The sequence below is a fragment of the Eleutherodactylus coqui genome, chromosome 6 (genome assembly GCF_035609145.1).
Source record: "Eleutherodactylus coqui strain aEleCoq1 chromosome 6, aEleCoq1.hap1, whole genome shotgun sequence".
Classification (NCBI taxonomy): domain Eukaryota; kingdom Metazoa; phylum Chordata; class Amphibia; order Anura; family Eleutherodactylidae; genus Eleutherodactylus; species Eleutherodactylus coqui.
The window spans coordinates 119,436,747-119,459,045 of NC_089842.1; the positions used below are offsets into that span (position 1 = coordinate 119,436,747).

General features: G+C 44.7%; 1 protein-coding gene across 2 annotated transcripts in view; it reads right to left on the bottom strand.

Annotated features, from left to right (window-relative positions):
• CDC42BPB (CDC42 binding protein kinase beta) overlaps nucleotides 1-22,299 on the bottom strand; it is an 82,233-nt gene that overhangs the window by 41,506 nt on the left and 18,428 nt on the right. For both annotated transcript variants that reach the window (XM_066607489.1, XM_066607488.1), the window contains exons 2-14: nucleotides 18,959-19,050; nucleotides 17,344-17,427; nucleotides 16,576-16,671; nucleotides 15,070-15,218; nucleotides 9,966-10,059; nucleotides 8,955-9,155; nucleotides 6,997-7,245; nucleotides 5,428-5,507; nucleotides 5,111-5,277; nucleotides 3,396-3,515; nucleotides 3,178-3,311; nucleotides 618-860; nucleotides 338-448 (exon numbers count right to left, since the gene is read on the bottom strand). In XM_066607489.1, coding sequence (XP_066463586.1) covers nucleotides 338-448; nucleotides 618-860; nucleotides 3,178-3,311; nucleotides 3,396-3,515; nucleotides 5,111-5,277; nucleotides 5,428-5,507; nucleotides 6,997-7,245; nucleotides 8,955-9,155; nucleotides 9,966-10,059; nucleotides 15,070-15,218; nucleotides 16,576-16,671; nucleotides 17,344-17,427; nucleotides 18,959-19,050 — 1,820 coding nt within the window. The remainder of the gene's footprint in view (nucleotides 1-337; nucleotides 449-617; nucleotides 861-3,177; nucleotides 3,312-3,395; nucleotides 3,516-5,110; nucleotides 5,278-5,427; nucleotides 5,508-6,996; nucleotides 7,246-8,954; nucleotides 9,156-9,965; nucleotides 10,060-15,069; nucleotides 15,219-16,575; nucleotides 16,672-17,343; nucleotides 17,428-18,958; nucleotides 19,051-22,299) is intronic.

Sequence of the window (22,299 nt, forward strand, 5' to 3'; positions counted from 1 at the left end):
GAAGAAGTCTGCCTCCTACGGACACCAAGCTGAAATTGGTTAGCTAGGTGCCTGCAGGAGGGAGGCGCTTATATAGATATATATATATTTTTGCATAATGTCTGCCTCCTAGTGACAGTAGCTATAACCTAGGTCTTCAGCTGTATCCTCCAATGCAATAAATGAGAAATATACAGTGCTGTGCTTTGTATGCAGAGAAGCGCCACAGCCTGTTCTAAACAGCTGGTTGGCCAGAGTCCCAAACAGACACCCACTGAGCTAGTATAGATGACCAATCCTGAAAATAGGTCATCAAGGTTTTAGTCCTAGAAAACCCCTTTAAAAGTAGAAGTGGTACCTTCAGAGCCTCTAGTTCACTTTCCAGTTGCTTGGAAAAGTTGTCACTGTGTTCCCGCAATTTGCGCTCCTTCGAGGCCTCGGCACTGGAGTCTTCAAGTTGGACCTCCAGCTGTCAACAAAATGAAGACAATGCAGCTTAATGTTTTACTCTCTAGTACCAACCACAACAACAGTGATTTAAAGAGGTAACGTATGAGCGAAAGGGTTTGACTACTGACTGCAGCTCAAGGACTCAGTGTGGGTCAATCTAATCGATATGTAAACATAAAACCCATCACCTCTTTTCTGGTCTTCTCAGACTTGCGCAACTCCTGCCGCATGGAGTCCAGTTTTTGCATTATAACCTCCAGTTCTTCCTCTTTGTCCCGGAGCTGTCGGGAAAGTTTTTGTTTCTGAGAGCGGAGGTTGGCCATGCCCTCGTTGAGCTCTGAAAACTCTTGCAGAGCGAACTTTCTCTGCTGGTGCGCATCTTTCAGCTCCTTCGTCTGAGCTTTCAGCCTCTCCTGGGCTTCAGAGTGTTGCTGTAAATGGAGAGAAAAAAAAAAAAGATAAGGTTTCATATTATATAGGGAGTTACCGTATATACTCGAGTATTAGCTGACCCAAGCATAAGCCGAGTAAATAAGTTTTACCACAAAAAAAAAAAAAAAAAAAATTGGAAAAACTTATTAACCCGAGTATAAGCCGAGCTAGACTCGAGTATATACTGGGCAAAAAAAAAAGGAAACCTCCATACTCGTCTCCCAGCCGGCGTCTGTCTGTGCGGCAACCTGCGTGAATTCTCCCCGCTGTCATCCCCGCCCGACTCGGTTATCTCTGTCAGCGCTGTGTAAGTAAGCGCTGGTTCAGTGCCAACCAATCACAGCCTGCACTCGAGCCAATCACAGCCTGAACTCGAGCCAATCACAGCGCTTACTTACACAGCGCTGACGGCGGGGGATTTGAAAGCCGAGCGGGGAGATGATAGTGGGGAGAATTCTAAAGCAGCTTGCGATTGGCCGTGAATGATCGAGCGCTGGATGTGATTGGCTGGCGCTCGATCCAATCATAGCGTTGACGGCAGGGGATGACAGAGCCAAGCAGAGAGGACGGCGGTGGATGACAGTGGGGAGAGTTCTAGCAGCTTACTGCACTGCCGCCGAGAACACAGAAATTCAAGCAGCTTGCTGCACCACCGCCAAGGACACAGACGCAGACTGGAGGGGAGTATGGAGTTTTTTTTTTTTTTTTAAATCCTTCCCTGACTCGAGTAAGCCGAGGGGGGCTTTTTCAGCACAAAAAGAGCTGAAAAACTAGGCTTATACTCGAGTAAATATGGTATTTATTCCAGCATCCTGGTTGCTGTATCCAAATTTAAACTGCTTACTATAGCAGAATCCTCTATGAGAGGTAAACATGTATTTATATGCAACCATAGCCTTAGCAAGAATGAAAAACCATCCATTCTTTACACTGCTGGCTGTATTCAATGTGAATATAGGATTGCAAAAAAAAAAAAATTAGAGCAAGGTACAAGAAAGTCTCTAAAGTTATTACATTTCTGCGAATCGGGTGGAGAGCACATTTGATCACCGTCAGCAAACCCCCTTCCCTAGCATCGCCATCCCCCTTTCCCCTCCATGTACACTCTAGCTTTATAGTTAAAGACACATTGGGCTGTGTTGCTGAATAAATTTAAGATATAGGAAAAATACTAATTAAAGGGGTTGTCCCGCGACAGCAAGTGGGTCTATACACTTCTGTATGGCCATATTAATGCACTTTGTAATGTACATTGTGCATTAATTATGAGCCATACAGAAGTTATAAAAAGTTTTTTACTTACCTGCTCCGTTGCGGGCGTCCTCGTTCCCATGGAGCCGACTAATTTTCGCCCTCCGATGGCCAAATTAGCCGCGCTTGCGCAGTCCGGGTCTTCTGCTCTCTTCAATGGAGCCGCTCGTGCAGAATGCCGGCTCCGTGTAGCTCCGCCCCGTCACGTGCCGATTCCAGCCAATCAGGAGGCTGGAATCGGCAATGGACCGCACAGAAGAGCTGCGGTCCACGGAGGGAGCAGACCCCGGCGGCCATCTTCAGCAGGTAAGTATGAAGACGCCGGACCGCCGGGATTCAGGTAAGCGCTGAGCGGTTTGTTTTTTTAACCCCTGCATCGGGGTTGTCTCGCGCCGAACGGGGGGGGGGGGGGTGGGGGGGGGGGGGGTGTTAAAAAAAAAAACCCGTTTCGGCGCGGGACAACCCCTTTAACAGCGCACCACATTTTTTTTGCTGTTGTACTACAAGCTCAGAGAGTAAAGCCTTGGAAAGAAGTCAGACAATGAACACATTTGTGGTTGAACGAGTCAACAGCAGCGGATGTTTACCATGTGGCGAGTAGACATCAGTCATGAAACCTAATGCTTTAGATGCTCATCTCCCTCCTCAAAACCAAAATTAAGGTCCTGTAAAGGCTGTTTAAGAAATTCTCCCTCATAAATAAGCAGGGAAATGATTGCCATCTATGGTGCCACCTGCAGAAATCCAGGATTTGGATATTTCTATTCTCTAAAGCTTAAAACCATCATTTACATGAAACTTTCTAAGGAATACTACTCAATTTAATCCTGTCTTTTCAGACAAGCACATGACAGGCCTGAATGACATGTGACGTTTAAGCAAGTCTGTCAATAGCCAACTTTACACTATGGCTAAGAAGAGCTCTCTAAATCCACAGATATCACTTATGTCCAATCATTCCATCAGATGCCGTATCATCAAATCCGGGCCACCATTCTGCACATGTGCATCAGCAGAGGAACCCCCCCTACCCCCACAGAGAAAAAAAAAAAAAAAGAAACACACCTTCTGCAGATCATCTCTCTCCTGTTTTAAGATCCTCTGGTGTTTCTCAAGGCTTTTAATCTTGCTTGCAGAATCCTCCAGTTGCTGTCGTAGAGCAACAGCATCTTCCAACTGGCGCTCTATCCGGTTTGTATCTTAAAAAAGAGACACAGACTTATGTACGACTGAGAAAATGCTCACATCATCAAATCTCCATCCGCTCTGATAATAGGGAATACCTGAGATTTTATTCTTCAAGCGCTCGACTTCTTCATTCAGTTTCCGTATTTCTTTGTCCCGGTTTAAGGTTCCCATTGGTCGACTGGAACCCTGGAGCGACTGGACTGCCTGTGTGGATTCTGGAAAGCCGTATAAGAGCAATAATTAAAATAATGGAGACATCAATACAACCTTTTGGTCAACTTCACTCTGAAAACAGTCAAGAGCTGCTTCATATAATAGCATGGAGAAGGCCGCAACAGCCCCTTGTCTTAGTAATACGTGAAGTCTCAACATCCAGTGCCCGTTAAAAGGAAATCTCACCACCTTTATGTTGCCCTCTCTGAGGGAGGTACAAGGTAAGTAATGGACAAGCTGATCACAATGATTTGAATTTTTTGAAGCAGTTTGTCAGAAGCTCAGCTGGTATACAGCTGAGCGCTCTGAGCAGGGTATGAAGAAAAGCAGGGGCGGCTTGTGTTCTGCATACAGCTGTTATCTTCTGGGAGCGCTCAGCTGGATACCAGCTGAAACAATAGTACCAGCAGTATCCCGCTGAGAACTCAGCGGACGGCACTGATGAGGCTCATTACGCTCATTCAGCATGCTAAAAGACATCGATGAACAACTTATTAACGAAAACGGCACGATGTCCGTGCAGTTAGACACAACGATTCTCGCTCAAAACAGCTTTGAGGTTTAAATGGGCTTTTAGCTGCAGCCTAATTGAGGATTAGGGTAAAGAGATTTTATGGCTTGATTTCAAACTAAATCAATGGATTTGGCATAAAAAGCAGATTAAGTTCTGACTGCTGGGCCCCTGCTTAGTCTGGTGTCAGGCACCTTTTCTCAGGATCAATGGAGGTTTTACCATTTGGACTCAACCTATGATGCATACTGTGGCTATGTCGTAAAGTTCAATTATTACTGGAACATTTATGACCCATCTATAGGATTTGAATCTTCTGCTCCATAGATGATCTCTTGGCCTAGTAGAGAATGGAGGATGAAAGATCCACTGTTCTCATAATCAATGAGGATCCAGATGCTTGGCCTCCCTCGGACCAAACATTTATCAAATTGTTAAATGACAAAATATTCCTTGTAAGAAAACGCTGTAAGTGTACAAAACCGAGTCCTACAGCCTCCATAGTCTAACATTAAAGGGGTTGTGTTACGTTTTACACTTGTCTCCTTATCCACAGGAGATTGCTGAGTGCTTTGAGGTCCTACAACATGGGACGAATGTCATGCAAACGATGCCCGACACTCATTCCTGCGATTCCTCGCTCCCATGCTCCTGCACAGGAACTAGCAGAGCTCTCCCGCTCACGGAGTGGCCAGCAGGGGGGCGGGTCAGTGCAGGAGATTTCTCTCCTCTCGCTCCCCCGCCCCTCTCCATTGAGATAACAGCGGCCTTTCACTTGTTAAACTGAACAATGAGCTCATCGTTTATGCAGCATAAAAGATCAGCGGTGAGCTCATCGTTCAGTTTAAACGGTGGCCGTTCAGTACTGAATGGCCACTGTGTTATCTCAATGGAGAGGGGCGGGGGAGCGCTACATTCATATGGGTGATATACGGGACTCTTAATCTTGTGGTAGGTGGGAGTCCCAGTGGTCAGACCCCCATTGATTAGACACTTAACCCCTATGCTGGAAATAGGGGTTAAGTGTAAAGTTTGGGACAACCCTTTTAAAACCGTCCCTAAAGACCTCAATTGTAAATCACTAACCCTGCAGCTTCCTATTTAGTTCTAACTTTTCCTGTTCCAGCCTTCGTATCCTGCGCTCATAGGCATCAATCTGCAGGCTGTTCTCTAGTCCGCGCTGAACGTCCTCATCTTTGGTCATGGAGTTTGTGTGGATGATGTCCTTCAAGGAGCCTCGGTCAGAAAAACAGCTGAAAACACACAGAAACAACTGGACTGAGGAGATAGGAAGAATGTGCCGTGTTATAAGCCATTAGGATAGGAGGTGTTGAAGACCCCCCTCCTTACACATTTTTAGCATGCAGCCTTCACAAGCACACTCCAAAGTGAACCTGCTTTACCTGTCAGTTGTGTATGTAAATCCCACGAACGGTAGGTGGAACCCTGAAAATCCACTGTGTGTACTTGGGGGGACCACTTCCTATAATTGATCAAGGACATAATATTTATGCATTTCTTAATTTGGAAATGGGAAGCAGTGAATAAATAAGAACATTTAGTACAAGTATGTCTAGTCCTGTCTGTTCCTCCCCATGCTTTACACTGCAGCTTTGCCTGTTCTGTCTGACTGCTGTGTATAAGCACATGTAAAAAAATAGAATATGGGGAGACGATTTCTATCACAATAAGTACAGAATGATTATACCTACAAGTAACTTAACCAATCGAGAGAAAAGTGTGGTAACTATTCCAAATAGTGTAATGGGCGGCAGTAAAATTGTTTTCCAGATCATTCGCTCGCCGTCATGCGATTTCCCCATGGATGCAAGGCATTTTTCACAAACGTCTCACATCACTTCAGGGTTTCCTACTGTTTTCAATGAGAAACCTCGAATGCAGTGTGATGCTTTTGTGGGCTCCAATGAAAACAGTGGGCGGGAGCCATGCGAGGGAACGCTTAACTTTAGGACATGATGCAATGCAGTGGGAAGGGATGAAAATAAATATCGCTCATGTATATGATCCCATTCAAAAGACTGGGATTAATAGTCGCGCGAGATTCCCAGCCAGGTGTAAGCAGCCTTGGGGTAGCAATGGATGCGATAATCACCGCTAAAGAAACGGTAGGCATATACTTGGTAAATGTCCCCGTCAGTGTTTATTCATTATAAGGACTGTATGCCAGAATTCTAGCATTGGAAAGTCACACATTTTTGCGCTTGCACAAAAAGTTTGTAGCTTTTCTCTTCTGGCCATGCCACTTTTGTGAAAAGTGAGAAGGGTGGTCAGTAGGGTGTGTGGCTGCCCTGGTCAACAGATTATCTATAAATTTACCCCAGAAGCTGGTGTAAATTATATAAGTATTCTAAGCTAGTCCCTAGTTGGTGTAGATTTCTGTGTGAGGGCATGGCAGAGAAGGGATGAACCCATTATATAACGAAGCCTGTGCCTTTTCATAGATCCGGTGCATTTTGTATTGGCTGTTGGAAATATTGTTAATAAATGTCGCTCTTATTCTTTACGGTGAATGTGAGGTGCTGGATAAGTCTCTCCCTTTGGGGTACCTGGCTGCAGACACCACACTAGTAGCTAAACAGGTCTTAAAGGAGGCATGCAATTTCTGTATAGCTCCTTTAAAATATACTGCGCCCCATCTTCCATGTCAGCAACAAGTCTTCACTTGGGCACAATAGGTTTCGGTCAGGAAATGTGACATAATATGTACAGCACTCCTAGTCGTGATCACTAAAGGGTCTATCTCTAACAGCCATTGATGGCATAATTACCAGGATAGATGCAGGTCTATATCTCCAGAAACCTCACCTATATGGATAACGGGGGTCCTATAGGTGGGGCCCTGCATCTATCAGACATTTGTGGCATATCCTGTTAATAGGCCATAAATGCCTAGCTTGGGAATGCCGCTTTAAAATCATATCATAATTACAAGCCCTTCCAACAACACTTACAGGATTGCGAAGAATGTCGTCATCCACATCAAAATTGGATGTGTCAGAAGGGCTGCTGACGTCGGGAATGTAAGGAGCCTCCATGTTCCGTATATTTTCCCAATCGATCCCTTCAAAAAAAGTGTGCGTTTTAAAGTCATCTATCCCGTTCTGTCCCAACCTGCGGTCTCGACTGCAGATCAATCGCTGGATCAGATCCTTGGCTATTTCCGACACATCAGCGATGTGAGAGGGAAACTGAAATCTCTCCTGCAATGAAGGCAAATGGGAAATATCAGAGCAGATCTCCCAAATCACAATCATCATGTATTAGAAAACGGAAGACATAATTTCTGTACCACTTTCTCATCAACTTTAAGATCTCTGCTTTGCATTTAGTGAATATGAACATTGTTTATACCTAGGAGGTAAAAAAAAACCTGTAGAAATAGACTAAATAGTGAGAAATATTCAATTACAATTGTATCCAACCTAGACAGACTCATCTGTGGGCTAAAGAGATCTGCAGAACAAATCATTCTCCTGCCTGAATAATGTGTTACAATGTATCAGTGCAGGTAAAATGTACCAGTCTGAGGTCCAGAGCTCCCAAATGATTGTCTAGGCAGGAAACAATGTAACTAAACTTCAGCTATTAGAAGAATTAGGTTAGGAAGTCATTTGAACCTCTAGATAGAAAACCGTAAAGATAAATATTTCTATTATCTGACAAGCAGCAGAGATCCTGAAGCCAGTAACAAAAATGTAACAATGTAATCTTTATTACATAAAGCCCAGAGAAATAAAAAAATAGAATAATGGTCACATAACTGCAAAGTATATGTGACAATATTACGCTAGGAAGCGCCCTTTTACCTTTTTATTACAGCTATAACTGTAAAGTAAAAAAATTACGGACACAGCATGTGAGCTGTACAGGAAAAATACACTGGCGTCTCGCGCAGCGACAGACCAGGCAGGATGAACGAGCGCCAGCACTGCTGTATTTTCTTCATCATCAGCTTGGAGCCCTGCCAAGGCTGGTAGGGAGCCGGCTGCGTTAGGTGTATATTTAATAGAAAATCAGAGCCACTTAATTACATACATACTGAACTAATTATCCAGTTAGTATGAGACTACGCAGACTAGTAAAAATTAACGGCAACGCCAAATGTTGGAAGGGTTCTTCATAGTTGGTACACCAGAGACTGAAGGGCAAGGACAAATTAGGGTGGGCAAAAAAAAATTGCTACATGTATTTGGTCATATTGAATGCCCCATAGGCACATAGAGTTAGTAGCATTACCTATCCAATCTATAGGTGATGGATACTAGATCAGTGGGGTCTGACACTTGTGACACCCCCTCCAGCAATCACCAGAACAGGGCACTCCATTCCCTGCAGCTGCAAGACAGCGGCTAGGAGTTTCAATGGAGTGACAGTCGAGTATGCACCCTACCACTCCATTCAAAATCTATGGCACTGATGGAAACAGCTGACCACTGGTTATCGGATCTAGTATTAAATCACCTGTCCAGTGGATAGGCAATAAAGGCTTCGGGCAGCATACCCCTTTAAATGAATTCCGTCATTGCATAGGCAGCGAGAAGCGTGGGACAGAGGGTTCTGTCACTATGATTGGCTGCCAGGACAAGCTAAGATAGGGAGCTGAAGGATCCATTAGGTGGCTGAGAAATTAGCCTCATGAGAGCAAATACGGTTGATAATGGGGGCTGTCAGACAACTGCTTGCTGTCTTAAAGAGCAAAGTCGAACACAGTCTCTCATCCAAGATTAACCAAGCTTCAGTGGTCAACAACCTGCGACAACTGTCTAACTTCTGTGAAACTGAACCTCACAGCACACCCATGCTAAGAGTTGTAGCTTCACAGTTCCCCAGGGGTACTAGGCTGCGGATGACTGGTTACAAAGGGAACTTCACCACAGCGAATAGAGCGATAAATGGAACTACTGCTCACCTCATGGTTCATGATCTTTCCATAGGTCTCCACCAGGGACTCTGCGTAGAAAGGGGTTTCTCCATATAACATTTCGTACATACAGACGCCTAGAGACCACCAATCACACTCAGGGCCGTATTTTCCCATCCCATCCTCCATTGCTTGTAAGATTTCCGGAGAGATGTAGTCCGGGGTTCCTACTGCCACAGACGACTGCACCTATACAGGAGGAAAGGAATGAACACAAGGGAAGCAACAGCGGATTAAAGAGGGTTTCAGTTGCCAATAAAAGGCTGCACTGCATGTTTACACTCCTCACCATTTTCAAGATCTCAGCTTGACATCAGTGAGTGGAAATGTTGAAGCAGCACAATGACAGCTCAGAGGTTGCTACAACTGTATCAAGTCTAGACAATCCCCAGTGGACTGCAGACTGATGCACTGCAGCAAGGTATTGCAGCAGGAGATCTATGCTGCTGCTGCAATTACAACTCATATGCAAACTAGTGTATTCTCAGGTTTGCTGCAAGTATTAGCATGTACAAGTCGTCAGCCCTTAAATATCCCCCCATGCACTAATCTTGAAAACGGGGAGGAATTAAAAAACAAGATATTGCAAAGTCATAACTTATTATACAATGACAAACGTCTTCCCATAGCAAAATGTAGCTGCATGTCAAGGGTTTCAGTTGATTTTGGGCACCTTAGACCCTTTATGACGACCAATATGCCTTTTTACTGAACTCAATGGGCTTTTAACCTGCACATGCATGCTCTAACCACCAGGAGAGGACAAAGCTAAAATCCTGGCAGTTTAACCCCTTACATGCCTATGTGCCTGTCAAGTGTATTGGCCTATTACACCCTGCCAATAGGTTGCCTATTAGCGTATTTCCTTATAAATGTAATTTTCTTTAATTACAATTTGACATGAGATATCCAGCTAATCTGCATAATCCAGCATGCAAGCCTAATACTAGAACCAGTGTATTAATCGATCAGAGGATCGCAGTGTCAAGCCCCACTTACAGTGCCATCATCATTCATCTTTAAACACGACCCAAAGTCCGCCAGGCGAATATGGCCGTTCATGTCCAGAAGGATGTTATCCGGTTTGATATCCCTGGAGACAGAGGAGAGATGGAATAAGTGAATGATGTAACGCTTCTTGTCACTGTCTAGCCAAGCAACCAGCGAAATTAAAGGGTATGGACACTTTAGGGAGGGCATTATATATATTTTTTTTATTTAACCCTTTCCAATCCACTGTCTGACATCTAAAGACATTCTGATTGAAGCCTGTACAAACTCGGATGTCGGAAGATGTCCAGCAGGGTATTCTTACTGTATATTACTGGCCGCTCTGTTGTCAGGGGCCTCTCCAGCATGTCCCATACTGCAGTACTGGCTCTAGCCAGCAGATGGCGCCATTGTATAATGGCAGAAAGAGAAAGCCCCCTAGGAAACCCTGAATCCATAATTGGATTGCAAAGGGTTAAAAAAGGGAACCCGTCAGCTGAAACATGCTGTCCATCCTGCAAGCAGCGTCAGAAAATCACGCAGAATCAAACTTTAGAGTAGGTTTGTTCTGAGACGCCGCAGCATTTCAGAATAAGACAGACAAGGGTGCACTGCACATACTTGCTGCCTGTGGCTCCAGCAGCAGGAATCTGGTGAAAGGTTCTCTTTAAATCTCAATAAGATCTGTCAGTAATGCTGGACAGACTTGGCTTCCCTCTGCTCTCCCCTCCTGCACCTTATCAACTAATTTATAACTACAGCAAAGTTTATTCCTTATGGGGATTATTAAATTAGCTGATAGAGTGCAGGTGAGGAGAGAGCAGGGGAAAACATTCGGTCCAGCATTACTGACAGATCTTATTGAAACTTAGACTGCAGTTTCTTTATACAGCCATATGTAGAAGCTGCAGAAGACATACCATGCACAGATAATACATATTGTAAAGAGGATTTTCAATTAAATGCATGTATTTTGGGCTGACAAAGGTTTACCCTCAAAATTATCCAATCTAACTATGAATTTCTATTGGACCTGAAAAGTGGCTAGGAAGCTGCCCAGTCACATCCAAAGCTGCGTGGAAAAAATTGCTGCAACTTGAAATACATAATTCTTTTGCCCTTATTCATATTGCATCCATTTAACAGTACATCACAGGTAGGCAGGGCATAAATTAAATTAAATTAGCGTTTTGGAGAAAATCAAAATAACCTGGAGGGAAAACACAGAAACACGGAAACAACATACAAACTCTTTGCAGCAGTGGCGCCCGTCAAATGTGAATGCCAGACAACAGTGCTAACCAGCAAATGGGACCAAGAACCAATTAATACTGTGGAGAATTCAAAGGCCTGATGAAAAACATGGCCTCCGGGAAGGCATTCTTGGGAAATGTAGAATAAGGGTAGCTCACTGTATTAGAGACAGCAAACCGTGTTCTGTGCAGACATTCAACCAACACTACTGCTTAATGGAGAAGTAAGATCAGAGAGGACAAGTTGCCTACAGAAAACCCAATGCAGCTTTGGATGCGAATGGAGTATATGAGAATTAGCTAAATTAAACAAATTAAATTACACTTAAAAGTGTTGTCTAGTTATAAACTATTGGTGGGCTATCCGCAGGCTAGGTCATCAACAGTAAATCAGTGGGGGTCCATCACTTGGGACCCCTGCTAATTAGCTGTTCTGTGCTGGGGTGCTTGTGCAGTAAGCAGATTTCTGCAGAGAGCAGACAGCTCCATTTTCTCTGCAATGGCCAGGCATGGTATTGCAAGCAAAGTTCCCATTGAAGTGAATGGACTGTAATACTAAGTCTGGCCACTGCAAGTGGGAACAGAGCTGCGTGCAAAAATCAGTTCACAAGCACCCCGGCACGGTAAACAGCCGATTAGCAGGCGTCCCAAGAGGAAGCACCACCGACCTACTATTGATGACCTATCCTGTGGGCAGGTCACTCATAATTTACGACTGGACAACCCCTTTTAATGTAGGTAGAACAGATTATATTCAGGAGGTAGAGCTAGAGGAAAGATTCATGATCTGGCACAATGACCACACTGCTCAACAAAGCCTTGAACTTTATGTTGGAAACAAAACTGCACAGAGTGTTCTCCTCTTTCCGTTCTACTTTCCCAGCACTGAACAATAGGAAGATGGAGTCACAAAAAAGTGCAGTCACTGATGACCTGTACAATATGGCAGTATCGGAATCATCAGTTATAGTCATTACAACTGTACCCCCCTTTGGAGACACAAAGTCATGCAGTGAATTGCTCTCTGTTACCAGTCAGTTCAGAGGCTGACTAGTGATGCCACAACATCCATATATCTAGCTAATATAATGCTGTTGCATCATTAGAAACTACAGTCTTCAGGTTTGTGTCTTATAGTACAGAAGACATCCTCTGGACTCTTGAGGGACTGCACAGAAAGCGTTAAAGAGTCTTGAGGAATGTGGTCACTGACGCCGCTTGGCCGTCAAACTGTTTCTGGCATTGCAAAATAATAACAGGAGGCTAGTGCAAATATTGACTGAAGGTCTACGAGGAGATTTTCCACAGTAAGTCATCTTGTAGGCAGATAGATTGTGACACGCCACAACAGTATCACTGAAGACTGTAGAGCAACCCAGAGGTCACAGGCTGCACCTTATCTAGTTTGCGGTAAAGACTGCCTTCATACCCTTCTGTGAATGGAGACCCCAGCTACCTCCCCACGAGCCGGGGCTGTGATGGGGGACCTATACAAACATTACAATGTCAGGGGGCACCGGGAAGACAAGTGCAATATAGGAAAGACAAATGTAAGTTTCTAGAGGTCTTGTGCTGGATGGAGAATTAGGTCTCTGAAAAGAGCATCCCCTTCTTGTTCAGGGTGTGCACAGAGGCAGCTTTAGTCATTTGCATTCTGCAAGTGTCATCCTTACAGACCATATACAGACATCTGTAGCAGGAAAAAAACCAAGTTCCTCTCACCCACCACATGACAGAAGCTCCCCTAGGCTGTAAGGGGTGTGTGACAAGAAGTATAGGGAGTGCAGCTCTGGAGTAGAATACAGAATGTAACAAGGATCATTACAGAACAGGTAATGCATTCATAAAAGTACTCGACCAGTAGTGTACATGTAAAACCTTTAGAGCACCTCAGTTTTTACAGATATTTACAGTTTAATGTCTCAAATGTACATGAAAAAAATAGATTTGTTCTAGGCTTTCATTTCCATCTTAACTTTGATAAGGCTGCTTTCACACCTGCATTAGGGCACATTTCAGGGTTTCAGCTCTCTGCTCTTTTTTTGAGGTGAATCAATGGAGGGCAATAAATGGATTCCCTCCCCCTTCCCCAATGGAGGGAAATAAATGGATCAACTCCCCCTTCCCCCAAGTTCTATTTCAGTTTCTCGCCTCAAAAAACAGAGCAGAGACGGAAACCCTGAACTGCGCCCTAATGCAGGTAAGAAAGCGGCCTAACTTTGTTACACCAAATTAAATCTAGATTTTTGACTCATCAATCTAGCCACCTCTAGCCGATATAACAGCTTCACACTATCGAGGCATTCTTTCTACAATTGCATTCAGATATTCTTCAGGAATTTTATTCCAACATTGTTACAGAAGTTCCCATAAATGTGCTGCACTTGTAGTTCACTTTGCTTTCGCCCTTCTGTCCAGTTCATCTTAAACAACCCTTAATTGGGTTGGAGTCTACCAGCTTCTTCACATTTTAAGTAGTTCTGACATAACCTAGAAGTAGGTTTTGGATCATTGTCTTGCTGTAATATTAACCCCCGACCAACTAGGTGTTCACCAGAGGGTATTGCATAGCCTATTAAAATGCTGTGGTAGCCCTTTTTGTCCAGTATGCCAGTCACCTGATGCAAGTTGCCAACACTGGATCCAGCAAAAGAGCCCCAGACAACCATGCTTCCTTCTCAATGTTTGACAATTGGTGTCACACAGTCAGTAATCATCCTTTCACCTACTCAACGGTACACACAAACCCTACATGATGTATCAAGGATGTTAACTTTTGATTAGTATGCAAGACCTTCTTCCACTCTACGACAGTCCACTGGAGGTGCTGCTTGGCATCAGATTTCGTAGTGGCCTTTGGTCTGCCCTACTTCTTCCTTCCAATTTCCAAGTACATTCTGATGGTATAGGAAACTCTACTGACTGCCACCTTGACTTTCTTAGCTATTCTCTGTAGGACAAACTTACGCTTCTAAGGGTTATAATGGTCTCCTTTGTTAATTGCCCTTTTCTTGCCATTATAATAGCAATGTTCTGTCCTGAAGAGCAAAATTGTCCAAAACCTGTCCTAAAGCGCGTGGTAATGCAGTCTGTTCCAACAATTGTTAAATAGAGGGTTTGAAAGTAATTTACAAAAGTTGAGACACTTGTAAGAAGAATCTATTTAAATTTCAACCCATAATTTGTCTTCCGTGCTGCAGAGCAGCTGTCCTTAAAGAGACTCTGTCACCTACTTTTAGCACTATAGGCAAAGCTTAGGAGCTGAAAGTAGGACTGGAGTCTTATAGTAGGAGTGTTTTACTTCTCTCCCCTGTCGGTACCCCAGTGCTTAAAGGCACTACTGAATGCATTGAGCAGTGCCGCTAAGTAGTCCACCCATTCTAATTTTATAATGGGCAGACTACTTCGTGCACCGCTCACTGCACTGTGGCGGCTTCCAAGGCTGACACCAGTGGAATAGGGGAGACAAATATGACACTTACATCCCCGCACTCAGCGGGTCACCTACTTTCAGCCCATAAGCTTGGCTTGTACTGCTAAAAGTAGGTGACAGTCTATTTAATGTGTTCCATAACAAAAGCCCTTTGGTTAAAACCATAAATTCAGACTATTGTGTTTCTGGTTAAAACTTCATAATATTTTTAGTTTTTTAATTTACGTTTAAACCGTTTCACATTTGCTGAACTTGAACTGTATTAATGTCAAAAATTATTGGAAAAATTGAGGCGTTCTAGAACTTGGCAGGTAGTGCAGATTAGCACTACATCACCGTAGAATGACGATCAGAGGGGAAGAGACAGTTTAACTTGGTATTTTTGGTTGCCCACGGTATTCCGCAGCTAGAAAGAAAGAGTTTTTACCTGTGCACATAATGAAGCTGATGAATCGAATGTATGGCAAGCACCATCTCTGCAAGATAAAACTTGGCCATGTCTTCAGGAAGGCGGTCTTCGAATTTACTAAGTAGTGTTAGAAGGTCCCCTCCTACATAGTAATCCATGACTAAATACTGCAAACACAATATAGACACAAATAAACAAAACACACAAGAGCCATAAATACCAACAAGCTAAAATGATATACAACTGTGCTGTATGAAGACAGGAGATGGCTGATAAACCACAAAAACTATTAAAAAGGGAAGCCGTCACCGCGTGGGCAGCAGGACCCTGGGGCAGGTAGGTTCATATTCCCTCTATAGGTTATTATGAACAGTTGCAGAGTTTCAGACCAAAACACACTTTGAAGTTTAACTTGGAACGAAGTGCCGAATAAGAGGCAGGCAGCGCCGGGCTTTTCCTCACCCGCAGTATGTTAACCGATAGCTCGTGTCCAGGTAGAGAGCCGTCAGTCAACATACCGCGGGCGGGGAGAGCCTCTGTTCCCGAGTCCAACAGGCAAGCTTCAAAGTGTGTTTATTCGGAAACACCGCAGCGTTTCAGAGCGCCACATACACGGAGGACTGTGAATATCTGTGCTGGGCTCATGCTGCTCGCTTAGCATGAACTTGGTGACAGATTCACTTTAAGCACTGCTATAACCTCCACCCATTCAGAAGCATAGAGGGGTCATGTTTTGTGTAGCAGCTTTGACTTAGATATAAAAGCTATGGTGATGGATTTTTAATTTTGCTGAAATGCAATGAAATCTATTTGAACCCCCTCATTCCCCCTTGTTGTTTTGTCAACTAGAAGGAACCCATCCCCCCTGTACGCTGCTGTATTTCTGTCTACAGGGAGAAGTCTGTCATAGGAGATGGGGCAGGAGAGCCCAAATCTCATGAATACATCAGACTCCTCATTGCCAGTGCTGGCACTGTGCTGCAAGGAACAAAAACCAAGTTCTCCCAAACTACAGCACATTAACATACAAGAGGGCAGCATAAAGGGTCTGATGGGCGTCATTTAAAGGGGAATTACCCTGTTAAATAGGGCAAGCTGGGATGGATGGCCAATAGCCAGGGCATGTGTAAGCCATGGTAGGGGGATGGGGATGGCCGAGGATATGAACTGATATAGCTAGGATTGCTCTGAAAGATGACAAGCGTCCGTGGGCTCAAACTAACACTGGTGTCCCCTGAAGAGCGGTCAGAGATCACGAAGAGGGACCACAATCCCTTTGAATTAGCTTGTTGAAAGGACACAATTCAAAAAGGGGATCAATAAAAGAAGTGGAGTGGGGGGAAGGAAAAGGGGGAGGGGTGGTGAGGAAAAAGAAAGGCTTCTTTTTCATAAATAAGGCCTCATTTATCAACTATTTCTAAAAATGAAAGTGCAGCATAAAGCAAATTCCTGTCTGATACAAACCACTCAGGAGCTGGTTTGTTTATAAATGGGTTAAACATCGTAAATATATCTAAAAGTTACCAAAAAGTTTTCATCCTGGAAAGCGTAGTGTAATGTAGTGATCCACTGACAATCGCCATAGACCAGCACATTCCTCTCCTCCCGAAAGCAGGCTGTCTGCAAGAACAAGGAAAAGAGTTGGAGTGAAAAACAAGACATCCCTCCCACAAGTTCTTCACTGCAGCATACATTATACCACTGCCTATAAAGACCACTGGGTGAACAAGTGCCACCACCTAAAACAAAGGGCGGCTGTCCTGGTGCCTTGTAAAAGGTGGCCACCAGAAGCAGGTTGCCGATTCCACAATGCTGAAGGCATACATACATGAATAGGTAAGTGCTTCAGTCTTCAGAGGCCGATGCTGAAACCTTTCAGAGGTAAGTGATACAACCCCCCACCCTCCACCCCCCCGCAGCAATCAGTAAGTGACCACCGACATCAGCGCCGGCTGCTGGATAGTGTTTAAGAGACCTGATAGATTCCCTTTAATCATCCTTTTACACAAGCAGCACAGACGGGCCATAGAGCGAGTTGATAGATACTCGCTGACTTGCATTTACATGTGACCACTGATGGGTTGCTCCTAAATATGATTGCCAATTTCCCCCTCTTGCTGCCTGCATTACCAACGTTCACATGTGGATATGTTACTGACAAACCATCTTTACATCAGCGGCAAGGGTGCCATCAATAAATGGCTGCATCATCAAATCGCCGCACACGTTTACATCAAGAAGGCCCCTAAAGACCCCCAGAATGAAATCACCAAACGGGAAGAGGGCTCTTACTTCTGCTCTTTTGAGCATCTCCCATTTGTTCAGGATTTTCATGGCATAAATGCGCTCTGTGCTCTTCATTCGCACCACAGCGACCTGCGGAAACAAGGGAAAAGAAAAAAAGACTGAATATTGTATGGAAAGAAAAAAAAATGATGTTCACAATGTAAAATGCCCTTAATATAACATCAAATGGGAGGTGTCCTGGATTACCAGATATTCTGGATTATTGGACAGGCTCAACCAAACATTTATAAAAACCTATTTGCAAGGGTAGAAAACCTAAAGGATGAGCACAATATAAAATGAAACAGAACTGATGCCTGTAAGTTTATATACAACCAGAGGCATTACCATATAGCTTTGTCAGCTCAGCCTGGCACTGTATGGGGTTGTCTGCATCTTTACCGTTATCCATACTCAGAACAAGTCATCAATAGCTGATTGGCAGGGGTCCTACATGCAGGATTCCTACTGATCAGCTACTCGATGGCCCACTGTCATTGAGGACAGAATCAGAAGCAAACAGCTCTGTCCACATTGCAGTGGCTCGGGTTGGTAACGCAGGATCAGTACAGGATAAGTAATGTATGTACACAGTGACTCCACCAGCAGAATAGTGAGTGCAGCTCTGGAGTATCATACAGGATGCAACTCAAGATCAGTACAGGATAAGTAATGTAATGTACGTACACAGGGTTTCAACCAGCAGAATAGTGAGTGCAGCTCTGGAGTATAATACAGGATGTAACTCAGGATCGGTACAGGATAAGTAATGTAATGTGTGTACACAGTGACTCCACCAGCAGAATAGTGAGTGCAGCTCTGGAGTATAATACAGGCTGTAACTCAGGATCAGTACAGGATAAGTAATGTAATGTATGTACACAGTGACTCCACCAGCAGAATAGTGAGTGCAGCTCTGGAGTATAATATAGGATGTAACTCAGGATCGGTACAGGATAAGTAATGTATGTACACAGTGACTCCACCAGCAGAATAGTGAGTGCAGCTCTGGAGTATAATACAGGATGTAACTCAGGATCAGTACAAGATAAGTAATGTAATGTATGTACACAGTGACTCCACCAGCAGAATAGTGAGTGCAGCTCTGGAGTATAATACAGGATGTAACTCAGGATCGGTACAGGATAAGTAATGTAATGTGTGTACACAGTGACTCCACCAGCAGAATAGTGAGTGACTGAAGTATTGACAATGATTACATTTTTATAGAACTTAGTTTTACATGTTAAATACTGCATAAAAAGGAAACAGCTTCTTTAACTCTACAGCAGTTGTCCTTGAGAGATCACAAAGACACTCTGAAAAACTGGCAAGACAATCGGTTTAGTTGCACTGTGGAGCCAACTGATAAGACGCAGGCCCAAAGCATTACATCATGAATGTGCTCAACTGCGCCTGTCCTCCTCAGAGACCAGCGGAAACCACTGCTTGACTACTTTTCGGCACATTTAAGGAGTGAAATGTCCTGTCAGTCAGAACCCCAGCCGGTGAGCACCATGATGAGACCTCCGCATGAGTCCCACTCCAGTAGGGGGCAACAGACGGATGCAAGGTCTCTGTTCACTGCAGCCTGTGCCAGTTTAACTGAAATACAACTTACCTCCCCAAACGCTCCCCGTCCAATAACCTTTATAATTTCAAAGTCCTCCCGATGTAGCTGCATCCCCTTCAGGAGCTGCGTGAAAGGTTTCGCTGTGAACACAAGAGAAGAACAATCGTAAGTCTCCAGCAAGCCAATGTCACCCAACCTGCAGCTACTTTATAGCAGGGTTCGAAGAGTTCTGCAACTTTTCACAATCTTTACTTGTCATTAGTGAATAGAAGCTTCCCTGATTAACCCCTTAAGGACCAGGCTGTTCTGAACCTTAAGGCCCAGACACGTTTTAGGGATTTTACCCATGTGGGGGTTTTACTGCCCTATTTTTTCTTCCTTCAACTAGCAAATTTATTTTTACTGAATTTTTTCTCCATGACATAAAAGGAAAAAAAAAAACAGGATATAAAAGAAATAGCCCTATAAGCTTATTAGGGGTAAAAATGTAAAAAAATATATAAATAAAAATTTATTTTAATGACTTATACCTGGGACTACATGCACACATCCTCATACATCGCCAAGACAGGAAAGGCCACATTAAGCACACATACATGCCAAGACTGCATGGGGAATGGTGGCAGGCAGCAAGTACGCATGTCATTGCACGCTCACCCACAGCGAATTACAGCTGCGAGAACCTGGGTATAGGGTGGTTTCACAGCTGCATTAGGCCTCAGTTCCCGCTTTCCGTCTCTCTGCGTCCTCGTTCCAGTCACAACTGAAGCAGACTGACAGCCTTCAGGTTTTTGAAAACTCATTGAAATCAATGGGGGGGACGCACACAAAAAAAACGTATCCATTCATTTCAGTTTTACAACCTTCAAAAACGGAGCAGAGAGATGGAAACCCTGAAGTGAGCCCAACGCAGCTGTGAAAGCAGCGCAAGGGCTCCTGTCCACAGGCAGATTTAAATTCCGGGATCCGCATGGGGCACCCGCGCGGATGATCAAGAGTTCTAGCCGTCCATAGACAATCATAGGCGCCCGCAGCTTAATTAAAGTGACAACAGGAGACGGGGGAGCAACAGCAGGACACTTGAAGGTTTTGGCAGTGATGGCCAGACAGCTACAGTCCCATCACCACTGGTACACGAGGTGGTATCTACAGCCCAATCAGGTTACATGGGTAGTCATGCCCCTCCAGGATGTGGGCACAAGAAGATTAAAAGCATGAAGCAGATAGCAGGACACGGGCTGTTACACGAGGAGAGCTGCACAGGGCTGTAGAACAGCACCTACCAGACCCCGACACCATGCCACTGGTCTGCGTGTTCAAGCCACCAGAAGGACTATGAGGGTCCGACGCACAAACCCTGCACTATGATTGGACAACCAGAGCTGACAGGTCCGCCCCTGGCATACATGAGAGCAGGCTTACCCCGAGCATGGCACAGACATGAGTCTGGAGGCCCAGTGTTCCCTTAAACAAAAATGTCCAACCCGCCTCTCTGACTACCTGCTGCACTCCAGTATACAGCATTAGTCTACGACACCTCTTGGGTTGGCCTGTGTTGCCCACATGAGCAGCACGGGAACGGTTTCTGAAGTTCGATGATATTTATGAACTCTGGTTAGACCCCCCCGTTTATTGGGGTTCAGGACTCCCCAGCAGCTGTCTGCAGACCCGATGGTACAGCGGACCGTCTGACCTGGCACACTGATCATAATTTTTTGTCATATTTGTGAAGTGAGTCAGCAGTACAGGTAATAAGTGGTGCCGGCGCCTCCCGGCACTAGAGGCTTGGGCTGCGCTGCAAAGTCATAGCTTATGTCTTAAAGGGACAGTACACCCAAAACATTGGTTGCAGGACCAGTTGTGAACATTGGTCTGCACAGCTAGAAGTTTACAGACTGGCGTGACAACTGGCAAGAATGGGGCATACCAAGAAGGATAACTTGCACTTTTCACATTCTATAAAAACCTCCATACAGGGAATTGGGGTGTCTTATAGACCAATGATGAGACATCTGCCACGCTCACAGACCTGAAGCAGGAAGCTTATAATAAGCAGATGTATTATAAAAGTCCCCGTGGGTGCTCAGCACTGGAGATAGGAGGCAGTTATCATGGGGAAGCAGGAAGCTCTCCTAAGAAACCACAAGAGGAAATAAACCGCTTGTTAAAAATAACTAAAACATCCCAAGAACAGAATGTTAGTTTAAAAATTGTTGAACATGTTTGAAAACGCCGCTCACGAGTGCTGCAAGACGCTGCGTGTAAAAACATGGTGTTTGCAGCAGACAGCGGAGGCCGGGCCGGGCGCAGCCCCCAGTCACTCCTGTCAAGAATGCACATCTTCAGTCTACGTTCTCCACAGCGTGGATTGTGCGCACATTAAACCCCTGCCGCCCGAACGACCAACCGAGTCTCATCCAATGTAATGGGACTTAATGAGCGTGGGAATATCAGTGCCGAAACCGTGTAAACTCCAGGATCACAGCATAAACACAGGGTTATGTACATTTTATCAATAGGAATTAAAAAAAAAAAAAATAAAAAAAATTCAGAAAATTGCTCTTCCATTGTTCAAAAAGAGTGCTTATTCAGAAAAATGCAAAATGCTGATTTTCTGCTGAAATCCACGAACATGCCAGAGCTTTGCTTCTACTGCTGCTTACGGAGTACCTGCACCCGTCCGTGCGTCCGGCAGGGACTGCGTCCATGCGGTGGGCTGGTGTTTGGAGCTGCATGTGTGAACGGAGCCGTACGCTTTTTATGCCCTTTGTGATGAATGAATTTGCAATAATGCCAATATTGCGGTGTACAATTCCGTGCGCCCAGTAGGAATACAACAGAACACAGTTGTGAGAATACTTGGCATAAAGTTTCTTTAGGAGGGGGTGGCGGGGTAACTTTGCTTAGAAAGCTGAAGAAACGGTGGTGGACAATCCTGTGGGCTACCCCCCTGGACTCCAGACTAATACACCATCAGGATAGCAGAGAGCTCTGTGCTGCCCATGTGTTCAGCTCACAGATTGTCTAGACTGGATACAACTGTGACAAACCCTCAGCTGTCCGATGCAGCAATCTGTGAGCGGATGTTCATGTCGGCAGCACATCTGGTTACACGGGACAATATGGTGCTGGAAACCATCGTTCTGCCACCATAATAGATGCAATGAAACAAGCCACTTCATCAGTGGACGAGCGGCCAGCTCACAGGGGCCTCATCCTCCTACCATGTATACTCCGATGTTAGATCTGCATACATTAGCCCGCAGCCGTTGTGGTGGAGCGCTGACAATAGCAGATCAGTCTGGGCGTGCCGGCAGCAGCTGGGCAATCTGCTCTTTATATGTCAATATATGCCATGGCGGGCTCAGGAACACACCCAGCCGGCCACA